Source organism: Trichomycterus rosablanca, chromosome 1, assembly GCF_030014385.1.
Source record: "Trichomycterus rosablanca isolate fTriRos1 chromosome 1, fTriRos1.hap1, whole genome shotgun sequence".
Classification (NCBI taxonomy): Eukaryota; Metazoa; Chordata; class Actinopteri; order Siluriformes; family Trichomycteridae; genus Trichomycterus; species Trichomycterus rosablanca.
The window spans coordinates 24,358,080-24,384,552 of NC_085988.1; the positions used below are offsets into that span (position 1 = coordinate 24,358,080).

Sequence of the window (26,473 nt, forward strand, 5' to 3'; positions counted from 1 at the left end):
GTTGGTTTGGCCCACGAGGCGTCTTTTCTGGAGTGCCGGTAAAAGTTAATAAAGCAAACAGAATAGCGCAAACCATCAGTCGGTGGTGATGGAGGGCAGGAAGAGGCCAGGTGGAGCCGAAAAGGCCAGGTAAAAAAAAAGAAAGGCGTTGGAAGAAGTTGCTGCCAAATTAACAGACCTGTTTTAAAGAGGACAGACCCCATGCAGCCGGTATTGCGCAAAATTTGCAAAGTCAACTTAGCGTAGTTTATTTTGTAGAACCCAATACACACCATTAATCACAAACATCCAGTTTCTAGCTGAAACTAATGAACATAATTTGAAGTGTAGTATATTAAATAGCCTAACTCATTAATGGAATGTTTTTGTTCCGACGCTACTGTACTGATGATCCCGAGGAGGCCATGACTACTGAAGGGACAGCTAGAAGATAGTCTAACAGAGTTATTTAAACTAAGATTGTTATTTGTAATGTAAAATATAACGTAGAGAATATACATGATATATGTTAAATTGTTCAGACATTCAGAAAGATGTCAGCACGATAGCCTAATTTATTTTAACAAATAAAGACAAACAGCCTAAATCACTATCAATTTTACACCATCATAATATAGGCTTAACAAATAAAGACAAACAGCCTAAATCACTATCAATTTTACACCATCATAATATAGGCTAAATTGTTAAAAAAAATTTTAAAAAAAATTCAGGCATGTTATGTTATTCAACAAAATAGGCTTACCCTTAATGAAATGTTTTTTTAGCCTCACAGCAGAAGATAAGCCATGTCTCATGTCTATAGACAATGACACCGTTATTAATAAAGTTGCAGAAACCAGTGCACTGCTTAGGAGGCTTTTGATGCTGTAGGTAGCCTACTAAATATGCGTGTTGTGAAGCTACTTAAGAGTTTAGTGTAAACCTAACAATAGAGCACCCCTCTGTTGGGAAGACAAATGCAATTTTTATTTCAAATTATTTTTATTTCAACTTATTGGTCCTGTACAAATGTAAATACGTTTTCATCTTCATCACATTTTTTTTACCTTTTAAATCTCTATCTGATTTAAATTTGAATTAAACATGTTTAAGTGAAGTGTTTTCTGTTAACTTTCCAACATATACCTGAACTTATACCCAATAAAAAGGCATTGTAAGAGCTAGCTGCTGTTTCATTTATTCAAATTCCTCCTCCATGGAAAAAGTAGGCCGGGTTTGGGCATGAAACTCCCGGGCTGAAAAGGGGGCCCACTCCGGCCCTGTGTGTGTCCGTTCTGTACTTGTACAATAGTAGTGGAAGGTGTCTGTCTACTTCAGACCTTGTTATTGCTATTGCTTTTGGTAATCACTGAACGGCAATCCCTAATTAAGACCTAATTTCTCCGAGTAAAAGAGCGAAACATTTCCTTTTGGGACATACTGTACATGCTATAAACGGAAATACCTCGCCAAACTGTTGACACAAACTTGAAGGCATATAATTTATTTTATGTTATTGATTAAATACATCCGTTAGCAACATGTGGCTGAATCACCTGAACTCATTAATCAGGGGCGTGTCCACATAGTTTACGCCAAATACTGTTTAAATAGCCTGAGTAGATCACTTGTGTGCTCGGGTTTTACTTCATTAAATTGATTAAACCACACAGCTTCGTATATACTCGACAATGTACTGTATTTTATTGTTAACTGTGACTTGTTATTTTCTGTATTTACCTTAGCTTTTAACTCGTGTTTAAAAAGGAATACATGATTAAAATAATAAGAGATTAGGTCACGTTTTTGTCTGCAGTGAACCGAGAGATCACACGATGTCAGTATAATCTAAACTAACGTTTCTTACGCATGCTCATTTCTCGTTGACTGTTGAAACAGCCTCGAAGATTGGTTAAACACTCTACATTGTACCTTATGACCGATATTTCCATACGGATTGGATTTCTTATTAGTTTAGACATGATAACAAACAGTAATTTGGAATCGCACTTGTTGGATTGCATCTGGTAACGTGAACGAAATCTGGACAATTTTCTCCTAAAATGGGACAAAGAACACACGCATCATGGCGACTGAGTCTTGCAGTTGTGACTTTGTCTCTACTATTTTGGAAACAAAACCAGGCACAGATGAGATATTCCGTTCTTGAGGAGCAGAAAGATGACACCGTTGTTGGAAATATAGCAAAGGATTTGGGTTTTGATCACAGAATGTTAAAGGAAAGAGGATTTCGTGTCGTATCAACAACGGGAAAATCTCCGTTTAAGCTAAATCAGAATGATGGTGTATTATATATTAATGAAAAAATAGACCGGGAGGAGGTATGCGAAAAAGTCATGTCGTGTTTAATTAATCTACAGATCGCTCTTGACAATCCTCAAGAATTTCATCACGTTGCGATTGAAATAGTGGACATAAACGATCATGCGCCAGTATTCCACGAGAAAGCAAAGAGTCTGGAAATATCAGAAAATGCCGTATCTGGTTTACGCATTCAGCTACAAGCTGCACGCGATCCAGACAGTGGTACGAATTCAGTGCAAACATATAAACTCAGTCATGATGATCATTTTAGAATAGAGGTTAAAGACAGAGGATCGGATCGTAAGATGCCATTTCTGATTTTACAGAAATCATTAGACAGGGAAACAAGTTCTGTTCATAAGCTTATTCTCACAGCGCTGGACGGTGGAACACCACCAAAAACCGGGACTATGGAAATATTTGTAGATGTTGTTGATATAAATGACAACAGTCCAGTGTTTACAAAAGACTCTTATTCGGCAAAGATAAATGAGAATGCACCGATAGATGCAACAATAATACAGGTGAACGCAACTGACTCAGACGATGGTGTAAACGGTGAAGTGTTTTACAGTTTTGCTCATGGTGTGGACGCTGAAGTGACTGAGCGTTTTTATTTAGATCCCGTAACGGGGGAATTAGTTGTAAAAGGAACAATAGATTTTGAGCAAAAGGACCAATATGAGATTGATATTCAGGCATCGGATAAAGCAATTGCACCCCTAATAGCAGATAAGAGCATTTTAATACAAATTATTGACTTAAACGATAATGCGCCAGAAATTACAGTTATGTCATTGACCAGCACAGTACCAGAGGATTCCAAGTTGGGAACTACAATAGCACTGATTAGTGTAAGTGATTTAGACTCCGGTCCCAATGGAAAAGTGTCCTGCTCATTATTTGAAGATTTGTCTTTTAGAGTAATACGGTCATTGCAGGACAATATGTATTCATTAATAACTGCCGCATCACTAGATAGAGAGAAAATATCACAATATGTTATTACATTAGTTGCCAAAGACACAGGGAACCCGTCGTTGTCATCACTGAAAACAATCACCATCTTCGTATCTGATGTCAATGATAATAGCCCAGAATTTTCCCTCAGCCCGTACAGCTTTTATGTTACTGAAAATAACGTTCCAGGTATGCCTGTGTTTTCTGTATCTGCTTGTGATCATGATTTGGGTGAAAATGCCATGATCACTTACCAACTTTTGAGAGACTCTGGCGAGGTAAACAAGTATTCATCATTATTAAACATAAACTCTGAAAGTGGAGACATATTCGCACTGACAAGCTTTGACTTTGAGACAGTGAAAACATTTCAGTTCCATGTTGTTGCTACCGATTCTGGAACTCCATCGTTGAGCAGCAATGTCACAGTAAAAGTGTTTATTCTGGATCAGAACGACAATGCTCCAGTGATCTTATATCCAGTCAGTGCTAACGGCTCTGCTGAGGGTGTGGAGGAGATTTCCCGTGATGTGAACGCAGGGCATTTGGTGACTAAAATAAGAGCATATGACGCAGATATAGGATACAATGGCTGGTTATTATTTTCAATGCAGGAAGTAAGTGACCACAGTCTTTTTGGTTTGGACCGATATACAGGACAAATAAGGATCCTTCGCTCATTTACAGAAACAGACCCCGCGGAACATAAACTGGTTATACTTGTTAAAGACAATGGGAACGTCTCACTTTCTGCAACAGCAACTGTGACTGTAAAAGTTGTGGAGCCCAAAGAGGCCCTTAATTGGCCAACAGATGTCAGAAGTACAACAGAAGACGAGGAGGAAAACAACATTACGTTCTGTTTAATAATTACCTTGGGCTGTGTTTCTGTACTTTTTCTTATAAGTATAATCGTGTTGATAGTAATTCAGTGCTCAAAAACCGCAGACTATACATCAAAGTATGTAGAGGATACAGCCTATGATGGGACATTGTGCCACAGCATCCAGTACAGATCCGGAGATAAACGCTATATGTTAGTTGGACCCAGAATGAGTATTGGGTCTACAGTAGTTTCAGGCAGTAATGGAAATACACTAGTGGTACAAGATCACAGACGGCGAGCTTCTGGAGAGGTAAGCTGTTGCTTCGTTCAGGTTTTAAGGGAAAAAAATTGCACTCTAGCCTAAATCATATAAACGTTTTAGATTGTCTCAACATTTAAAATATAGTTGCCTGTAGTATTTAATAATATATATTAAATAATATATAATATATATTATATTAATACAATTACAGATTGTTGTTAACCATCAAATCAGGAGTCATTATGTTTGCCCATTGTATTTAGTTCAGGGTTCTTAATGGAGTGCTTTTTGTTGGAAGTGAAAAAAATGCATATTTAAAAGCAGAGGGTCTGGGTATTTCTTTTAAATAAGGTAATTTATTTATTTTAAAGTTTTTGTTATATTAAGCAAACCCATGCAATCACTTTTTTTATATTAATGGAGTTTTAATATACTATGCCTAAGTAAATAATTTGTGAGCTGCTTTTCTCATAATCATCATAACAGGGTTTCCACAATTATTTAAGAAAAGTACATTTATGTCCCCTTTCAGTTATTTGCAGTCTATATTAACAATTTACAATAATTATCTATAGTTTAGTTAACAATAAAAAATAAAAGTAAAAACAAATGAATAATCACATGTTAACAAAAAAAAAGTCACTACTATTAAATTAACAGCAATATATGGTTATTTACTTTATACATGAAACCATTTTAAACAGTTTAATATTAAGTAATCAATAGTTAAGTCCAACATACCACTGTAAAACTAATATGGCTCAGATCTCATGATGCTGGGGCCACAGCCGAAGCATTGTTAAGGGATAAAAGGTGTGTTTTGTTATTAAAAAATTGTTTGAAAATATATATTTTCCAGTATAAGTTACCTATTCGTGAAGTCATGTTAGGTAATGTGTATCTGTTCTGTACTTGTACAATAGAAGTGGAAGGTGTTTGTCTCGTCAGATCTCGTTATTGCTATTGCTTTTGGTAATCACTGAACTGCAATCCCTAATTAAGACCTAACTTCTCCGAGTAAAAGAGCGAAACGTTTTCTTTTGGCAAATGCATGCTAAACGAAAATACCTAACAAACTGTTGCCACAAACTCGAAGGCATATAATTTATTTTATGTAATGATTCAATACACCTGTTAGCAACCTGTGGCTGAATTACCTGAACTCAGTAATTAGGGGCGTGTCCACATACTTTACGCCATTTAAATAGCCTGAGTAGATCAATTGTGCTCGGGTAGATTATTGAATTAAATGATAATGCCCCAGAGATTAAAGTTAGGTCGTTTACCAGCACAGTACCAGAGGATTCCAAGTTGGGAACTACAATAGCACTGATTAGTGTAAGTGATTTAGACTCAGGCCTCAATGGAAAAGTGTCTTGCGTGTTACCCGAAGATCTGTATTTTAGATTAATACAGTCATCGAAGGAAAATATTTATTCTTTAACAACTGCCGCATTACTTGATAAAGAGAAAATAACACAATATGATATAACAATACTTGCCAAAGACGCAGGAAACCCGTCATTGTCATCTTTAAAAACAATAACTGTCTTAGTATCTGATATCAATTATAATAGCCCAGAATTTTCTCTTAGCTCATACAGCTTTTATGTTACTGAAAATAACGTTCCAGGCATGCCTATGTTTTCTGTATTTGCTTGTGATCATGATTTGGGTGAAAACGCCATGATCACTTATCAAATTTTGAGAGACTCTGGCGAGGTAAACAAGTATTCATCATTACTAAACATAAACTCTGAAAGTGGAGACATATTCGCACTGACAAGCTTTGACTTTGAAACGTTGAAAAAATTTCATTTCCACGCTCTTGCTACGGATTCTGAAACTCCATCATTGAGTAGCAACATCACAGTTAAAGTGTTTATTCTGGATCAGAACGACAATGCTCCAGTGATCTTATATCCAATCAGTGCTAACGGCTCTGCTGAGGGTGTGGAGGAGATTCCCCGTGGTGACTAAAATAAGAGCATATGACGCAGATATAGGATACAATGGCTGGTTATTATATTCAATGCAGGAAGTGAGTGACCACAGTCTTTTTGGTTTGGACCGATATACAGGACAAATAAGGACCCTTCGTTCATTCACAGAAGTAGACCAAGCTGAACATAAAATGGTTATACTTGTTAAAGACAATGGCAACGTTTCACTTTCTGCAACAGCAACTGTCACTGTGAAAGTTGTGGAGCACAACGAGGCCCTTAATTGGAGGAAAACAACATTACATTTTATTTAATAATTACCTTGGGTTGTGTTTCTGTACCTTCTTATAAGTATTATTGTGTTGATAGTAATGCAGTGCTCAAAATCTTCAGACTATGCATCCAAGTACTGTATGTTGAGGATACAGCCTATGATGGAACATTGTGCCACAGCATCCAGTACAGATCCGGAGATAAACGCTATATGTTAGTTGGACCCAGAATGAGTATTGGATCTACAGTAGTTTCAGGCAGTAATGGAAATACACTAGTGGTACAAGATCACAGAAGGCAAACATCTAGGGAGGTAAGATGTTCCTCTGTGGAGGTTTTATTTGGATGATTATACTAGTCAAGTCATAGAAAAAGAAAAATAAGAAGGCATCCTTGTTTTACATACTTAAGTTTTATAAATTATGATTTTCACACAGTCTGTTAGCATAACACAGATTGTGTCAATGTTTACTAATCTTTATTTGACAATATACAATGAAATTACAGTTTGTACCTCCATCTTCACATGGTGACCATTGTTATTGTGTTTAAGCTTCTCAGTTAAGGTGCTAAGTGGAGGACTTTTGACTGGATGTGGAGACTGCTAGTATTGCTTTTATGGACAATTTGTCAATCATGGTAGCTTGTTCTTTAAGCTCATTTTTGCTTAAATGTTAATTATAAATTTTACTTTTAAATTTTTTTATTCTTAGAAAAACCCATTTTTAGAAAAGTTGAGACACTTTCTAAAAATGCAATAAAAACTAAAATTTGTTTTACCAGAAATCGAAGTAACATCGTTTTCAAGCTCGGTACCAGAGGATTCCAAACTGGGAACTACAGTAGCACTAATTAGCGTTAGTGATTTAGATTCCGCTCTAAATGGAAAAGTGTCCTGCTTTTTACCCGAAGAGGTACCTTTTAGGTTAATGCAGGTGTTACATGACAATATTTATTCATTGATAACTGCGTCTTTGCTTGACAGAGAGAAAATCTCACAATATGATGTTAAACTTGTTGCCAAAGACGCGGGAAATCCATCGTTGTCGTCCTTTAAAACCATCACTGTGGTGGTATCTGATGTCAATGATAATAGTCCAGAATTTTCCCTCAGCCCATACATTTTCTATCTTCCTGAAAATAACGTGCCAGGAAGGTCCTTGTTCTTTGTATCTGCTTGTGATCATGATTTAGATCAAAATGCTGTAATCACCTACCACATTGTAAGAAACAGTGGCGAGGAAAACAAATATTCATCATTTCTTAACATAAACTCTGAAAGTGGGGAGATATTGGCTCTGCAAAACTTTGACTTTGAGACAGTAAAAGCATTTCAGTTCCATGTTGTTGCTACAGATTCTGGAACTCCATCTTTGAGCAGCAATGTCACAGTGAAAGTGTTTATTCTGGATCAGAACGACAACTCTCCAGTGATCTTATATCCAGTCAACGCTAATGGTTCTGCTCAGGGTGTGGAAGAGATTCCTCAAAATGTGAATGCAGGACATTTGGTGACTAAAGTGAGAGCATATGACGCAGATGTAGGATACAATGGCTGGTTGTTATTTTCACTGCAGGAAGTGAGTGACCACAGTCACAGTCACAGTCTCTTTGGTTTGGACCGGTACACAGGACAGATCAGAACCCTTCGCTCGTTCACAGAAACAGATGGGGCCAAACATAAACTGGTCATACTGGTCAAAGATAATGGCAATGTTTCACTTTCAGCAACAGCAACTGTGATTGTCAAAGTTGTGGAGCCTAAAGAGGCCTTTGCTGCTTCAGATATTCAAAGTTCAGCAAAAATTAAGGAGGAAAATAACATTACATTTTATTTGATTGTTACCTTGGGTTTGGTTTCTGTGCTTTTTGCCATAAGCATAGCCACTTTGATTATAATGCAGTGCTCCAAATCTACAGACTATTCCTCTAAATATTTACAAGATACAACATATGATGGGACACTGTGTCACAGCATCCAGTACAGGTCTGGAGATAAAGAGTATATGCTAGTTGGACCTAGAATGAGTATCGGTTCTACTATGGTTTCTGGCAGTAATGGGAATACTTTAGTGGTACCAGATTACAGACAGAGAGCTTCTGGAGAGGTAAGCAGTTGCTTGACCTTGTATGTTTGTTTATACTATGGTATAAATTGTGAAATGAAAGCATGGTTTATGATTTTGGATTGAAAATCTACAAATGTTTTGTATGAAGCATCTTCTACAATACTGTCATAGTTTTAGCACATGTATATAATGTCCCAAACTTTTAATTAAATAAATTACTTACATACAATACAATTAAATAATTTCATGTCAGAACTTTGTTTTATGTGGTTACATAGTATTTCTTATATTACATTTACAGTTTAACCAAAGCATAAATATTTCATATGCTTAATTGCCTTAAAAAATTTAAAGATTCAGTTAAACCTGTTCTTTCTACTTAATGATTCTTGTTTGGTAGCTCATTAAATAATCCAGCATTTTTTGGCAGTTTATCCATTGGTGCATCCAGTGTATAACTAGCTGATGCTGTATTCACGCTTATAAACAAGGTAAAAAAAATATATATCTTTTGAGGTTTTGCATTTGATAATTTGCCATGTTTATTTATTTAGCATTTCAGCTCTGCAAAAAATGTAAGGTGGTTAGTTCATTACAAAATTAAGGTAACTGTAACTTGACGATTTCATCCAGATCGACTTACAGAAGTGCTTCCACAGTAAACATTTCCCTATTCTAGTAGACAACAGTCCAAGAACACAAATCTGCTGAAACCCTATTAGAACAATTATTTATTTAATAATAGTAAGTACATGTTAGTTCTCAGCCTAAGTGCTTAGTAAGGAGGTGGGTTTTTTTTAATTGTTTTTTGAAGATAGTGAGACCCTGCGGACAGACATTGGAAGTTTGTTCCACCACTTGGGTGCTAGTACAAAAAAGAGCCTTGATGCTTGTCCTCCCTATATGTTCTGGGTGGAGGATCAAGGCAAGCAAGTGGTTTAGAGGTTGCTTGGTACAGAACAGGGTGTGATGAGTTCTCTAAGGTAGTAAGACATACTGCTGCATTTTATTTTAATTTATTAAGAAGCTATGAGGTCTTAATAAAATGACATTTCTTTTTAACATTGCTTTTTGACATAGTTCCTGTAAAATGATAGGTGGGATGGAATTTTTATGCAATTTTGCATCACTCTATTTGTGTGGCAGTTACCTTGTTGCATGCAAGTTTATTTAGATAGATAGATAGATAGATAGATAGATAGATAGATAGATAGATAGATAGATAGATAGATAGATAGATAGATAGATAGATATTTTATTAATCCCAAAGGAAATTAAGGCCTCAGTAGCAAGTTACATAACCTAAAGTAATAGTACACACTACAGAGATTCACATTATACAAACAAGTATCTGTATAATCACAACAACACTCAGACAACACACTACAACAACAGGACCTGAGGGTACATATGGAGGTGTTATTTTGGTTTACATCGTAAGGCTGGTATAGATTGTAAGAAACAGCTGTAAAAGCACTATCTTGAAAATAATTTATAATTTAAAATGTAGCAAATAATTCAGTAGATCACAAGCTGCTTTCTTCCATTTTTACTCGAGGTGGTTGAAGTCTCCTCTACTCTTATTCTTTCTTTAACATAACAATTTTGCTTATAGAGTGCATATTAAGTATGTTGTAGTATATGTAGTATGCAGTCATTATTTTTTTTAAATATTATTTTAGACTGTAAATACATTTAACAGCAAATTAAACACAAAGTTTAAATAATTATTTGTAAATGTTTCATTAAATTAATAATACTTTAATGTGGATTGCACATTGTTATTGCACACTAGCATGTGTTTCTTACTAATTACATCATCTTTTGCAAAAGCTACTAGGACAAAGCTCTAACACATTTAATTAAAGATAACTTATAAACTGCTAAGACAACTGTACAAATACCATTATACTGTACTTTAATTTTTAGGATAAACCCTTGAGTCATTGGTTGAGGAAATTCTTCTTCAAATCCCTAAGAAGTTTTTCACTTATTCCTATTACTCAACGTTTAAATGTACCCTGTGATTAAATGTTTTCTTTTTTTTTTCTTGGGGGGGGGGGGGGGGGGGGGTAATGTTTAATGTAGGTAAATGTTTTTACTGACCAATTAAATTATATTTTGTAAATATAACAATTTTGAATTTGATGCTCCTCACTCAGGAAAGTTGGACAGATGCAGTTTTACCCCTGTGTGTGATCACATTTCCTGTTAATTACATCTTAATTCTTTAAGAACAGGATAATTATTATGTTTTGCAACAGAAACTTTTGCCTATGTTAGCTTGATATAAGACTCTAGCTGCTCACGAGTCTATGGTCTTGTTGTGTGATTCTCCTCTTTATAGTGAGATTTGGACTGCAGGCAGGCCAGTGAAATGCATGCAGTCTGTGTCTATGAAGTCACACTGTTGTAGTGCATGCAGAACAAGGCCTAGCATTGCCTTGCTGAAAAAACAGAATTGCTGGGTAAAGAAATTGTCTTTATTGCAGCATAAGTCTCACTAAAATTTGAATAGTACCTTTACAGATATTCAAGTCACCCATGCCATGGCAGGTTTTTGCACATAACAGTCTGGATTGTCTTTTTTGTCTTTGAGACAGGGAACCTGATATGACTATGTTTTTTTCACAAAAACAAGCTGAAATACAGTATGAACTCATCTGGCCACAGCACATGTTTCCACTGTCTTTTAGTCTTTTGAGCCTAGCTCCAGAGTACTAGGTAGCATTTACACATGGAATTGATGTATGGTTTTCTTTTTGCATAGAAGAGTTTCAGGTTGCATTTCTTGATGCAGTGGTGGACTGATCTGAAAAATACATGGAATTGTGAGTGGTAAGGTGATCCAGTAAAAGTGGATTAATAAAAGTAAGTATACAACGATTGACTTGTACATTAGTACAAAGAGTTATCACGTCTGTCTGTGGTGGCACATTGGCACAGCAGGCAGTGTGGGTGCTAAACAGTTTCGGGTTTCTGTAGACAGGGATTTGATTCTTGTTTACAGTCACTGTCTGTAAGGTTTTTCAAATGTTGTACCCATGTGAGCTTTGGTTTTCTCTACTCTAAGGTACTTTCCCCACCTTATAAAAATATGCATGCAGGTGATTTGGCTGCTTTAAATCAGTTGGGTAAGTGAGTTAGTAAGTCAGTGGCTGATTAAGTGATGTTCTTCAATAAACTAAAGTTCAGCCTATAGTGTTGCTTTGATCAGAATTAACCAGTATCTAAATCAAATCAAATGAAATCAGCTCTTGTTTGGTTGGTATATAAAATGGGTTGTTTTCTAAGTTTATTTAATTGTATATAATTTGAATTTGGCTAACAGTTTGTTGAGAAATATTTTAGTGTGCTTGTGGGTTTATGTGTGTGATGCAGACAAGGTGAACATGAGACAGAAAGAACACTGATAAAATTATTCTGCTGCATTGGATCACTAAAAGCTTCTCTCTCTCTCTCTCTCTCTCTCTCTCTCTCTCTCTCTCTCTCTCTCTCTCTCTCTCTCTCTCTCTCTTCGAGTCTGTGTGTGTGTGTGTGTGTGTGTGTCTGGTTTAGATAAATGCATGTGTCATTAAATATGTGTGTTAATAAAATGTGTGATAAAATAAACAAAAATTAAACACGATGAGCATTTAAATAGTAACAATCTAGTAGAATTTTAAATCCCATTTCCAGCTATTACAGATACTGTCATCCCTGTTTGTGTACCAGGATATCTATTAAGCAATAGATATCAATGAAAAAAATTTATCAATTAAAAATAAAAAAACACTATACATACATTTATGATATGTTTCTTAAAACAGTCATCTTTGAGGAAATAAATAATATATTTAAGTATGAGTACACTAAAGATAAAACATTAATTCATTGTCTGTTTTTACCACCTCTCTATCCTGATTAGTGTCACAGTGGGTCTGATTCATTGGGTGAAAGGCAGGACAGGTTGCCAGTGCTGTTGCCAGGGCAGACACACACATATACACATATTGCTAGTAGGTCCTATTGGCCTGAATGCATGTCTTTGGACTGTGGGCAGAAAAAGAAGCACCCAGTGGAAACCCATTCAACCATTCAACATCATGACAATATAAAAACAAGCAAAAAATTTTGAGACTAATCAGCAGTTCAGCAGTTTTAAAAGCATTGCTTCAAACTTGCTTTGTACAGGTGTAGTGTGTGTAGTGTTAGGAAAAATGATGTATGTTATTTGTGTGTTATTATGTGTGTGTGTGTGTAAGGGGTGTTTTTATATTGTGCCAGATGAATTGGTTTTTAGCTCTGCTCAGCACTGCAGCTCTGTGATGCCAAAATTAGTTTTTAGATACTGCATTGAGTAATTTCATTAATTTTATGAATTTTCTGTTTTGTTTTATTTTTGATTTTGCCTTTTTTGCTATTTTAATACATTTGTACAAATCCAAATTCACAAACCATTAACAGTGTTTACACAAATATATAAACAAACCCCATTTATGTTAAAGTTGGGACATTTTATTGCTTGACTGACCTGTGGAAAAACAGCACAATTAAGATTTGCACCCTGTATCACAGCAGTAATGGGCTAGTGTATTTTACTGCTGCACCCTAACACCCAATTATAATTAGAACAATGCACCATGTAAGCAAATAATGATAATTTTAATAATAATAATAGTTATTATTATTGTTATACAATTTTGGTAGCTTGTTTACTAATGAGGTACATGCAAACTTGAATAAACATCCATTAACTGATGACATCAGCTAATCCAATGTTAAAAAACAAAATATCTCGGTGGGTAGCACTGTCACCTCACAGCAAGAAGGTCCTGGGTTTGATCCCCAGGTAAGGTCAGGTTAATTGGAGACACTGAAATGCCCTTTAGGTGAATGGGTGTGTGTATGTGTGTGTGTGTGTGTGTGTGTGTGTCTGCCCTGCGATGGACTGCGATGGACTGGTCCAGGGTGTTACTGTGTGCCTTGCACCCATTGAAAAGCTGGGATAGGCTCCAGCAACCCCTGCAGATACGTAATTTTATAGTTAATTGTTTATACAGACATGAAATCCGCTGACCTTTTTAATGGTAATGTTAAGTGTAATTGTAATGAATGTAGTTAATGGTAGTGCAAATTTAATATTTTGTGCATACACTGCCTGCTTAAGGAATTGGGATGTTAATCTCATGGTGTCAGTCTTTACTTAGTGGTGATGTTAGGTGCTTATTGCTTGGATTAAGCCCATCTTCATAACTGCTGGTGACAAAAATCTGGTTTAGAGCCTTCTAATGGGATTAGCAAGGATTTATCATTTTTATTGCAGCTCACAAAGAAACCAAACTTCTTTAGGCACACACACACACACACTTAAAATAAATAGTTTTACCTTATTTCATTTGTTGTAGCTTCTTGCATTGTTTTATTTTTGGGGTTTTTTATGTTCAGTCAGGTTTTTAGGTATAATTGATTTTGGTATAATTGTATAGTAACATATACAGTAACTGTATTTAATGTAGTATCTTTTTTGACTCTGTTGAACTTTTAATTTTGTTGCACGATGCTCATTTCAGTTTTTACTTTGACTTTTCTATACCTTCTTTTATATCGGCTTGTTTTTGGCTTGTTTCTTGAATATAACTGCTGCTGTATCTTTTTTTAACCGAAAAAACCTGTTATAGCCTGGAGAAACCAGTTCAGTTCAAGTACCCAAAAGTCTTTGATCATTGCTATTTCATAGTCACTGACATTTACCAAATTAATTATTAAGATTTTGACTGTTTTACCAACTAGACAAAAGCTGCTGATTCAAACTTTAAGTAGCAACATAACCAAAATAAATACTAAAAAGGAAATAAATGCATCATCTTACATCCTGCCTGTAAACTCCTAGTTTGTTTTAGGCTGTACTTTAGCATATACACACATCTAATTTTGTAATGTTTTTTATTACATCTGACAAACTGGACAATTCTTCTGTAAGCATAAAGCCACAGGTTGTTGTTTTGTTTTGTTTACATTGGCAACCATGTCCTTTTTAATAGATGCAGTAAAGCTAGCCTTGTTTATATAAACACAAAGCAGTTACTCATCATCACTTATGTGGCTATAGGAGGACATGCCTCAAAGAAAAATAATATCATTATAACTAACTATTATTATTATTATTATTATTATTATTATTATCATCATCATCATCATCATAACTCAAATAATTTAGAAATATAATTTAGTGACAAATAAGAAAAATCATTAAAATCTCAAGACTGTCATGACATGTCCCTTTAAAGTTTATGTTCTTAACTTTAGGCTGTTGTTTATATGGATACAGACGTCATAATTTACTTACTCCTTCTTGTGTCCTTAAATATTTATAACTGTTATTAAATATATGTTTTATTAATCTGTTTTATGAAATGTGTTGTTCCTAACTTGTTGTTAGGAAAATGTATCCAATTTGCAGTCAGTATAGGAGTTTGTGTGTGTATGTTTTTGTTTGTATAATATTAAAGATATTGTGCACAAGCTATCTAACTATATTTGCAATATAAACACTTCTTACTGTGAAAATGTAAATAATGAATCTTTAATTCTTTTTTTTTCATGCATGCACAGAGCACTTTACAGGTAAGAGAATTTAAATTGTGTTTTAATAGTGGTAAAGGTCTGTCTGTGTGACTGCACATTTACTTCTTTTTACTGTGATTTTCCACATGAGACTTGGTTTTTATATGATTAGTTGATGAGAAAAGCAAATACTTTCCCCAATTGTGCTGCATTTAATCAAGTTTATTATAGACATTGTAGTTTTTTTATTATTTTGAATAGTAAAAATCTTGTTTGAACAACGCGACCCAATAATACGTAGAAGTTTGGTCACCCCTGGCTAAATTGCATATGTAGTTGAATGTTTTGATAAGCTGAAAAGATAAATAAAATAGTAGCTTTAAGCTTTCAAACTGCATTGCCCAAAATATCCTTATGAAATTGCACTTAAGGGGAAGTGTAATAAGAAAACTGCTTGTATGGCAGATAGAAAGGCAAAGCAGAGCTTAATACGACAACAGCAAATAATGGAGAATCTTGAGATTGAACTGTGTGTGTGTGTGTGCAATGAAAATGCAATGTAACTGTAATGCATCTAACTAATGTGGAAATGAATCATGAGGGAAGCTTCTCCTGCTGGTGGATTGCTTAATCTGATTAGATTAAATTGATTACATGGCTTGGGGTTACAACAATATCTTATCACAGCCCAGAAAAGAATGAGAGAAGGAAGTGCTTTAATCTTTCCACATTCTGGTTAAGATCCATGTTCTTTTTTTCATTCTGTTTTGTGAGTTGGCATGGGAGTGTAACTAATACATTACTGTGAGAGTAGTTAAATCCCTTCTGTCTAAGTCCTTTAAAATGCCTATTATTTTCTGTGAATGGGATGTACAAATCTATTTCAGTCTTTCACTGCCTCTTTTCCTTCTGTGAACTAGCGCATTTTGAATAGCCAATAGCAAAGCACGCAGATGCACCTAGCACCTCATTAGCCAATTACAGAACCCAGAGCATAAGACAAATGTTTTGTAAATCCACTCAGGTATTTGCTTACCACTGCATTGTTGGTGAATGGCAAATAGTGAATTGTTTAACTGTCCTATCTGCAGATGCAGGCTGCTGTATATGATGCTGCATTAGTCTCAAAGCCTTTTTATTACACATAAATGATGTATTACTCATCACATCTAAAGCATTCTCATGTTTTATTTATTTTTTTCTATCCCAGGCAATCAGATCTCTTTCTCACACAAATACACATTCATAACACTGTTGCATAAATTACATTCATAAATATTTAACACTAAATGTGCAACAAGCATAAATATTCACCCAACATTTTGCGACTTTTAATTGCACTTCATTTTCCATTTCACTATAGTAAACATATCACAATAAATGAGCTTTGTTTTTATATTTTTTTTATTGTTTATTGCATTTGGCATTAATGGGCTCTCCACTGCTTGCTGCTCACTGGCAGTTCCCTTCTGCAGCCTTCCACCTAACACAGCCGGTGGGATAAACTGTCTGTGTTAGCATGTTTTGTGCCTGCCCAGTGTACCGTGTCAAACTAGAAGGACTGCAGTGCTTCCAGCCACATTGCCAGCTGGTCGTCCAGTGATTTTAAGCTCAGCAACCAGCGAAGTGAGGAGTGGTCTGTCCAGAGCGTGGATCTCTTGCTGGCATATTGGGGTGCAGTGGCAGTCACTGAGGTGAAAGTAGGGGGCTACATTTGTACATTAGTGATGGCAGCTAAAGTTCTTGCTGCTTGACCAGGCAGTGGCTGCTGGGTCTGCCCTTCACCGACAAACTCATTGTGGTGATTTCACTCTTTTAGTTTTGCTCTTTCATAATTTTTTTGCCACAGCCATCACTTTCCCTACAATCTCAGCACCGGTATCATTGGCATGACGGTAGCGCTGAGTTCCACCATCCCCAAATGCTGCTTGTACATAGCCTGGTTGCTGTTGTTGATATAGCGCCGACCAAGGAAAAAATGATGCGCCGACTCCAGGTATGTGGTGGAAGTGGTGTTCAGTGGTTTTGGGGATGGGTGCAGCCTTAGAGTTTACATGGCATTGGGTGAGGTTGCTGTGGAGGGCAACTGCATTTCTAAATTCCCTACTGACCACTGCAGGTGTATATATACAGGGGTTGGACAAAATAACTGAAACACCTGTCATTTTAGTGTGGGAGGTTTCATGGCTAAATTGGACCAGTCTGGTGGCCAATCTTCATTAATTGCACATTGCACCAGTAAGAGCAGAGTGTGAAGGTTCAATTAGCAGGGTAAGAGCACCGTTTTGCTCAAAATATTGCAATGCACACAACATTATGGGTGACATACCAGAGTTCAAAAGAGGACAAATTGTTGGTGCACGTGTTGCTGGCGCATCTGTGACCAAGACAGCAAGTCTTTGTGATGTATCAAGAGCCACGGTATCCAGGGTAATGTCAGCATACCACCAAGAAGGACAAACCACATCCAACAGGATTAACTGTGGACGCAAGAGGAAGCTGTCTGAAAGGGATGTTCGGGTGCTAACCCGGATTGTATCCAAAAAACATAAAACCACGGCTGCCCAAATCACGGCAGAATTAAATGTGCACCTCGACTCTCCTGTTTCCACCAGAACTGTCCGTCGGGAGCTCCACAGGGTCGATATACACGGCCGGGCTGCTATAGCCAAACCTTTGGTCACTCGTGCCAATGCCAAACGTCGGTTTCAATGGTGCAAGGAGCGCAAATCTTGGGCTGTGGACAATGTGAAACATGTATTGTTCTCTGATGAGTCCACCTTTACTGTTTTCCCCACATCCGGGAGAGTTACGGTGTGGAGAAGCCCCAAAGAAGCGTACCACCCAGACTGTTGCATGCCCAGAGTGAAGCATGGGGGTGGATCAGTGATGGTTTGGGCTGCCATATCATGGCATTCCCTTGGCCCAATACTTGTGCTAGATGGGCGCGTCACTGCCAAGGACTACCGAACCATTCTGGAGGAACATGTGCATCCAATGGCGGTGCCGTGTATCAGGATGACAATGCACCAACACACAGCAAGACTGGTGAAAGATTGGTTTGATGAACATGAAAGTGAAGTTGAACATCTCCCATGGCCTGCACAGTCACCAGATCTAAATATTATTGAGCCACTTTGGGGTGTTTTGGAGAAGCGAGTCAGGAAACGTTTTCCTCCACCAGCATCACGTAGTGACCTGGCCACTATCCTGCAAGAAGAATGGCTTAAAATCCCTCTGACCACTGTGCAGGACTTGTATATGTCATTTCCAAGACGAATTGACGCTGTATTGGCCGCAAAAGGAGGCCCTACACCATACTAATAAATTATTGTGGTCTAAAACCAGGTGTTTCAGTTATTTTGTCCAACCCCTGTATATACTGTATATATATATATATATATACACTACCACTCAAAAGTTTGGGATCACTTGCAAATTTCCCTCTTTTCCAAAGAAAAACACATTTTCATGCAATTCACAAACAATTTTGTCCATTACACAATGAATGTAAATGTATCAGATGATTTTTAAAGAATGAAAATGTTTGCATTAAAGCCTATTTTTGTATAGAGGCCTATTTTGCATATAGTCCTATTATCAGCAATTCTCAGTCCTCTGCCTCAATCTCCTGGTATGGCTGCCAATCCAAGTTAAGAATGTTATTAGGTTAATTGATTGTTAGGAAACCCTTTCTCAATTTTGTTGCACAGCTATAAAATGTTATACTAATAAGGGAGCATAAAAGAGAGCACGACATTCTAGGTTAGTTTAGTATCTGAAGCATCAGCAGTTGTTGGCTTGCTTACAGGCTCAAAATGGCCAGAAAGAAACAACTTTCTTTAGAGACCCGTCAGTCTATTGTTGTGTTAAGAAAGGAAGGCTACTCATTGCGAGATATTGCAAAGAAACTGAAAATATCTTACCATGCTGTTAACTACTCCCTTCAGAGATTAGCACAAACTGGCTCTAACAAGGACAGAAAAGGGAGTGGGAGGCCTTGATGCACAACTGTGCAAGAAGATAAATATCTTAGACTGTGCAGTTTGAGACAAAGACGCCTCACAGGCTGTCAACTGACAGCTGCACTAAATGCAACCCGTCAAACACCAGTGTCAGCATCAACGGTGAAGAGGTGACCTAAGGATGCTGGATTTCATGGCAGAAAATATGACGAACACTTCATGAAATGTACATTTAAAATATTTTTGTTCTACACTTGGTTGTTACCTAATCCCTACCCTTTGAGCAAGTGTGTCTGCACTTTGTTAAATTAGGAAAACAATTAGTGTTTAATTGTAGATCTTCAGAACCGGTAAAGGACATTTGAAGTGAGCCGTAGCTCAGCTGAGCAATGTGATATTTGGATGAATAAGCTAAAAGGACACGTCTCTCAGTGGGGGAGGTGATGGGAGTCATGCCGTCTCTGATGCTCCCTATCTGCTGCAGCAGCACATTACCACCGTATGAGCTGACCTAGTCTCCAGTGTGTGTGTGTGTGTGTGTGTGTGTGTGTGCTGGGGTTTGGGGATGTCATTATGTAGCTTTCTATATATGTGGATGGTGTTGGTGGGCATAAGAAATATTTAAAAAGACAACATGGCTGTGTAAACAATCGTAATTAATTTGATATATGTGCGATAACTGGCCCACCATTGTTGTTTTATTGATACTGTGTTCTACAAATATTTATTTGTGGTCAGATGTGGAAACGTGGAAACTGATCTGAAATAAATATAAAAGATAAAATAATAATAAAATAAAAGATATCTAGTTTTGTTATGTGGAGATGATCTTTCAGAGCCTTACACATACATACCTCACTCTGGAGGATTAAATTGGGTCTCGCCTACCACCTCCAACTGCTATGAGCAGGTTTCCATAGCAACAGGAGGGCTCTTCTGTGGATGAGAGAGGGATTCTGCTTCCTGCTAGCAACGCCCTTCCCCCCAAACTACCCCACACACATGTGCACTGCCATTAATATTAAATGATGCCGTGCCTTATGTCTTAGCTACCATGCTTTCAGACCTAGAACAGCATATATACAATCAACACTAACTATATATCATTGATTTAAACTAGTACCTTATTTGTGCACTGTAAGATTTGTTTAAAATTACTGCATGTACTACTAAAACACTTGGATTAAACCAGACCATGCTTAATATAAACATAAAAGGTTTTCCATGTATTCAGTAACATTGTGCATCCCCCCTCCCCGCTTGCTCTCTCTTACACACACACACACACACACTCACACACACACAAAGAGAGAGAGAGAGAGAGAGAGAGAATCACACCATCTGGCCACACCCTAGGCTTAGTGATGTTATTTAAAGACACTACACACACGCTATACAAGTACCCCCTCTGGTGTCTGCAGCCTTCTTACACATCCTTTAAATTGAAATAATTGAAAGTAAAATTTAGTATAAATATTGTAATTCTAAGTAATTATTATTAATATGTCATTATTATTATACCATTACACTTACACTTCCTCTGTCTGTCCGAACATCTGAGTCTCTTGCTGTCTTTAAAAAACGGTTAAAAACCCACCTTTTTACTAAACACTTAGGCTGACTTGTACTTATTTACTAACACTGTATTCCAATCTTTTCCATTAAAAAAAAAAAAAAAAAAAGGCCACTGGTTCTAACAGGTTTTAGCAGATTTGTGTTCTTCGACTGTTGTTTACCTAAACTTGAGAAATGAAATGTTCACTATAGAAGCACTTCTGTAAGTTGCTCTGGATAAGAGCGTCTGCTAAATGCTGAAAATGTAAATGTAAATGTACACTTCATTATTTCCCACATTCCAGTTTATTATTATTTAATTCACAGGCTTGTCACATATTATAATGTTTTCTCGAGACATTTGTTAACACATTTTTGTAAACTCTATAGGCAAAAAGTGGTGTGAATGTGAAAGATTAATTAAACTTTTCTTTATTATTTAACTGCTCAAACATTAATGCCAGTGTATGTGTGGGACATTGGTCTGCATGTATGCATATGCAAAAGTGCTTTCACTGCAGTGCCTCACCTCTGTGTGAGTAAGCAAGGTTGTACTCTGGAATATATGTAACCTTTACTGACCATTTCATATTTTGTCTAATTGTGAGAAAGGATTAGAAGAGGAGGACTAAGGCTAAGCATTTCAGTCTGGGTGAGATTAGAGTCAGGCCTAGCTGGATGCTAGGCATTATAGTCCCTTCTCTCTGCAATGCAGTGATGGGACCAGCCCACTAGCAAACCCACAATGCAAAAAAACAAAAAACAACCCCAGGGCTTTTCTGCTAATAAATAAATGTTGTGCTTGTTGGCTTTAGCTTTATCAATTATAAAAATAGCTAGGTTTAGCCTCATAAAAGTTTATAGAGTGTATGTCTTAGGTTTTTCAACTTTGTGTCTCTGTCTTTTGATAATAATTGACATTGACAAGCATCACCATCTTTAAACAACAACTTGGTATAGAACTAGTACATTATGTATAAACTTAAAATGTGTTGTAATGAAATATCTGATACTCAAAACTGAGTAATAATATATTTGGGTAATGATTTATCTTTTTTCTTGACAGTCAATCTATAATGAATTTACTCAGATCTCCTAAATCATACAAAAGTTGAATTAACTACTATAAATTCATGTAAACTCTAAACCTAGGTGTAACTGTGTGATGCCAGAACCAACCACCTGACCAGGATAAAGTTGCTTGTATTCAGCCACAATTGTAAGTCTTTTTGGATTCAGCTGTCAGATTATCTGTACTGAAAACTGCATATTTACTAACAAAGTTAATCTTTTTTTTTTTAACTATGGTTAAAACAGTAATATCAGTAAAACAGCTGGCCTACACTAGTTATTTATTTTGGAAATTAAACAAAAAAATTAAATACTACTGCACTGTTACAACAAACCGAGTGATTTATTTATTTATTCATTTATTACTTAAAAAAAAATAACGATAGGTTTTATATTATTTAATTTTGTATAATGAATTAAAATGCCCTGTATACATTGATGTGTCATAAAATTGATCACGTCTGTGTAGATGGCAGGCATCCAACTGCACTGCTGAAATTTGAACTTGAATCTCAGTGTTCGTGGGTTAGCGTAATACTGTAGATCGGGTGTCTGCATACAAAAATGATTGGCCATGTCTAAGGAGTGGCGACTTGTCCTGGTTGTTTCTTATTTTTCGCTCAATAAATCAGTCCCACTGTGGCATTAAGACATTAGCAAAAATACTTAGTCATAACTTGCACATGTGAAGTGTGAAGTTATGTGTAGTCAGATTGTTGTGATTTGGTGACATTAAATCTGCATTAAAATGTACACCCCCCCCCCCCCCCCCCCCCCAAATAAAATACACTTCAGGTTAACGTGTAGGCACTGAATTGGTTTTTAATTTAAGGCATTAATTAGTGTATTGACGTGTAACAAGGTAGTGAAAGTATTCAGGTTGTATTATACTGTATATACAGTATATAATACAGTAGGATACGTGTTTAAGAGAGACACGTTTGACATGAGGCTTTAAAACCACTGTGTGTCGCTCTTTTTCTACCAGCTGTTGAATATTATTTCAGTTAGTGACCCCTCCTTTTTTTACCCGTCACATTTCATTCTCTCCCTTTTCTCGCTCTTTTTCTTTTAACCGTTTCTCCTGTCTTACCATTCGACGGAATTATGACGAATTTTTACTTCGGAAACATATTCCATTGTTGCCTGTATTCTCTAATTAGCTGATGTTTTTCTTATGGCCTTTTTATGCTTCTTATATCCAGATGCTTTACGTTTTTGTTATAAATGTTCGGTTCTTTAGCATTAAAATAGTATAATTTATAAGAACAAACACGGTATTGTTTTTTTCTGCCTTTAGTCAATGCTTTAATCAAGATCAAGTGGACGTGGGTCCACTTGGACACTAACCTCTCTGGATTATTTCACAAAGACAAGGATCTACAGAAACCATGCATTTACTGATGATGGTCGTTTTATCCGTTTTTGTATTTTATCTCGTGGAAATTGTGTCGGGACAAATTGCATATAGCGTATTTGAAGAGGTGAAGGTGGGCACCACAGTTGGCAATCTAACCAAAGATCTTAACCTATCATTAAAAGACTTGAGCGCTCGTGGATTTCACGCATTGTATAGTTCTAATAAGAAATATTTCATAGTGAAACCAGACACGGGCTCACTGCAGGTAAACGAGAGGATTGACAGAGAGGAGCTATGCGCATCCTCCTCCTCCTGCTCACTTAATATAGAAGCATTGGTCAATAACCCTCTACAACTGTACCAGGTTAGAATAAATATTCTCGACGTTAACGATAATTTTCCAGTTTTCCCCTTTAGTTCAACGGATCTAAATATTACTGAAATCACGGCGATCGGTGCGCGCTTCCCTATCCAAAGTGCATATGACGCCGACATTGGAGTTAACTCTGTGAAAACATATAAGCTCGGTAGTAATATATATTTCAGATTAGATGTTCAGACAAACAGCGACAAATCTGTCTCAGCTGAACTGGTGCTTTTTAAAGCACTTGACAGAGAGACCACTGCTTATGTTGATCTTTTAATCACTGCTGTTGATGGTGGATCGCCCGCCAGGACAGGCACTTTAAATATTGAAGTGAATGTTTTAGACGCCAATGATAATGCCCCTGTATTTACCAAATCATTATACAAAATGTCATTAACAGAACACACACCTGTTGGGACCACAATAAACAAAATACAAGCCAAAGATTTAGATGAAGGGGAAAATGGGAAAATTATCTATTCGTTCGTTAGTCACACGCCTCAGGATATTTTAGGGAAGTTTAAGATTGACACCGAAAGTGGAGACTTAATAGTAAATGGGGATATAGATTATGAAGAAAATAAAGCATTTGATATTCGTGTTCAAGCCACTGATAAGGGTTTTGTAACCATGTCGGGACAAACAAAACTTCTATTAGAGATCTTAGACATTAACGATAACCCACCAAGCGTGTCTGTAACATCACTTCTCAATCCAGTTATGGAAAACTCAGAAAGGGGCACAGTTGTTGCTTTAATTGCAGTGTCAGATAAGGACTCCGGTAAAAACGGCGCAGTTATATGTCGACTTGTAGCTCCCAGTCCATTTAAATTGATCTCATCCTTCCAGAGCTACTACTCGTTGGTTTTGGACGATGGACTTGATCGGGAAAAGAATGTGGAGCATAACATAACAGTTATAGCAGAAGATGAAGGAAACCCGCCACTGTCTAGTACAAAAATAATAAACGTTCTAGTAGCAGATATCAATGACAATCCGCCCCTCTTTCCAGATAAGACAGTAAATGTTTACTTGCCGGAAAATAGCAAACCTGGTTTAGTAATGTATGCACTGACGGCAATCGATCTGGATATCGGTGACAATGCACTTATAACCTACTCTTTATTGCAAACCACAGTTAATAGTATGTCGATCTCCTCTTTGTGTAAAATAAATACGTTAACAGGTGAGATACAAAGCGTGCAACTGTTTGATTATGAGCAAACAAAAACATTTCAGTTTAAAGTCAAAGCCACAGACTCTGGTGTCCCTCCACTGAGCAGTAATGTGACTATAAACGTTTTTATTCTGGATGAGAATGACAACAGTCCCGGCATTCTTGCACCCTATTCTGATCACGTTTCCATTCACACAGAGAACATTCCATATTCCGCTGAAGCTGGATACTTTGTGGCCAAGATCAGAGCTGTCGACGCTGATTCTGGTTACAATGCATTGCTTTCTTATCACATCTCTGAACCCAAAGGAAACAACTTGTTTAGAATCGGAACCAGCAACGGAGAGCTCAGGACTAAGAGAAGAATGAGCGATAATGACCTGAAAACTCACCCGCTTGTTATTTTGGTGTCTGATAGTGGAGAGCCCTCTTTATCAGCGACTGTATCTGTTGATGTTGTTGTCGAAGGAACAGATGACATTCAGTTCAGACATGTGCCAATTAAGCCGGAAAGTTTTTCGAATTTAAATTTGTATCTGGTGATCACAATTATTTCAGTTTCAGCAATATTTTTGCTCAGCCTTATCAGTTTAATAGCTTTAAAATGTTACAAGACATACGGTAATTTCAGCATATTCGGCGCTCCAGTAATTACCACACATTCTGATGGGAGCTGGTCTGATCCCAAATCTGCTCAGCAATATGACGTGTATTTTAGCTCTGACACACTGAAGAGTGATGTAGTTGTTTTTCCTGCACCAATTACGTCTGCAGAAACGGAATTGATTAGTATACATGGACAAGACAGTTTTGACAAAAGACAAACCCTTCATAATACAGAGAAGGTAAGAAAACTAAATTAATTATAAAAATTGTGTTGACTGATGGCCTAATTTCCAGAGAACAGAATTTTTTAATCATTCGGTAAATTAATTTTTCGAATAATAATTCAACCAACCAGTCAATTTAATGTATTATTATTATTATTATTATTATTATTATTTATAGTAGTAGTAATATATGATTTGTTTAGTTAGTCCGTTACATTAATCCAAAATAAGCAGAAAAGGAGGAGCCATCAAAGGCTCAGTCTGCAAAAGCTCAGTCTGTACAAGCAATGACCAGTCTTGGCTCAACAGTTAAAAAAAACATTTATTAAGGCAAGATTGCAAATAATTTGGGTATTTTACCACCTACCATACATAACATTGTAAAAAGATTCAGGGAAACCAGAAAACAGTTTGTGTAGGGCAAAGCCTGAAACCACTGTTGAATGTTGGTGACCTTTGAGTCGTCAGACAACACTTCATGAGAAACCATCATTCTACTGTCCATGATTATTGTAGGAAGATAATGCCAGGTTGTGGCATTTGTTGTGTTTGTTCATTTTTACTTCTACTGGGACTGGTACATGGCACCTTTTCTATTATGTGTAGGAGGAATGAATCCTAGGATATCATTAAGAAATTGCACAGGATTTAAGCCTTCATTTTTAGAGGCTGGGGCTGCACAGTGGTGCAGTGGGTAGGATTCTCCCTGCATGAAGTTTGCATGGAGTCAGGTCAGTTGGAGTTGCTACAGTTGTATGTATGTGTGTATGTGAATGTTTGTGTATGTTTGTTTGTCTGCTCTGTGATGGACTGATGACCTGTTGGGCCTATTGTCCTTTTGAGGTGATTATCAACAACTATTTAAAGCGTTACCAAATTGAAATAAATACAGTGGACATTAATAACAATGCATGGATATACCATAGAAATGCAATGCATAAATTCATACATGAATGGATGAGA

The 26,473-nt window shown here is 36.7% G+C and overlaps 3 protein-coding genes across 3 annotated transcripts in view; all 3 read left to right on the forward strand.

Annotated features, from left to right (window-relative positions):
- Positions 1–12,231, forward strand: part of LOC134315288 (protocadherin gamma-C3-like) — a 33,730-nt gene extending 21,499 nt beyond the window's left edge. Inside the window, exon 2 of the mRNA XM_062996410.1 lies at positions 12,199–12,231. Within this exon, the coding sequence (XP_062852480.1) occupies positions 12,199–12,231 (33 nt within the window). The remainder of the gene's footprint in view (positions 1–12,198) is intronic.
- Positions 2,046–6,861, forward strand: LOC134319788 (protocadherin alpha-8-like). The gene is made up of 2 exons (XM_063001041.1): positions 2,046–4,403; positions 6,692–6,861. The coding sequence occupies exons 1-2, from the start codon at positions 2,046–2,048 to the stop codon at positions 6,716–6,718; spliced, it is 2,385 nt and encodes a 794-aa protein (XP_062857111.1). The 3' UTR covers positions 6,719–6,861.
- A 10,945-nt stretch (positions 12,232–23,176) lies between the features above and the next one.
- On the forward strand, positions 23,177–25,543 carry LOC134319798 (protocadherin alpha-2-like). Its single transcript, XM_063001052.1, has one exon. It carries the CDS (start codon positions 23,180–23,182, stop codon positions 25,541–25,543), a length of 2,364 nt encoding a protein of 787 aa, XP_062857122.1. The 5' UTR covers positions 23,177–23,179.
- The last annotated feature ends 930 nt before the right edge of the window (positions 25,544–26,473 follow it).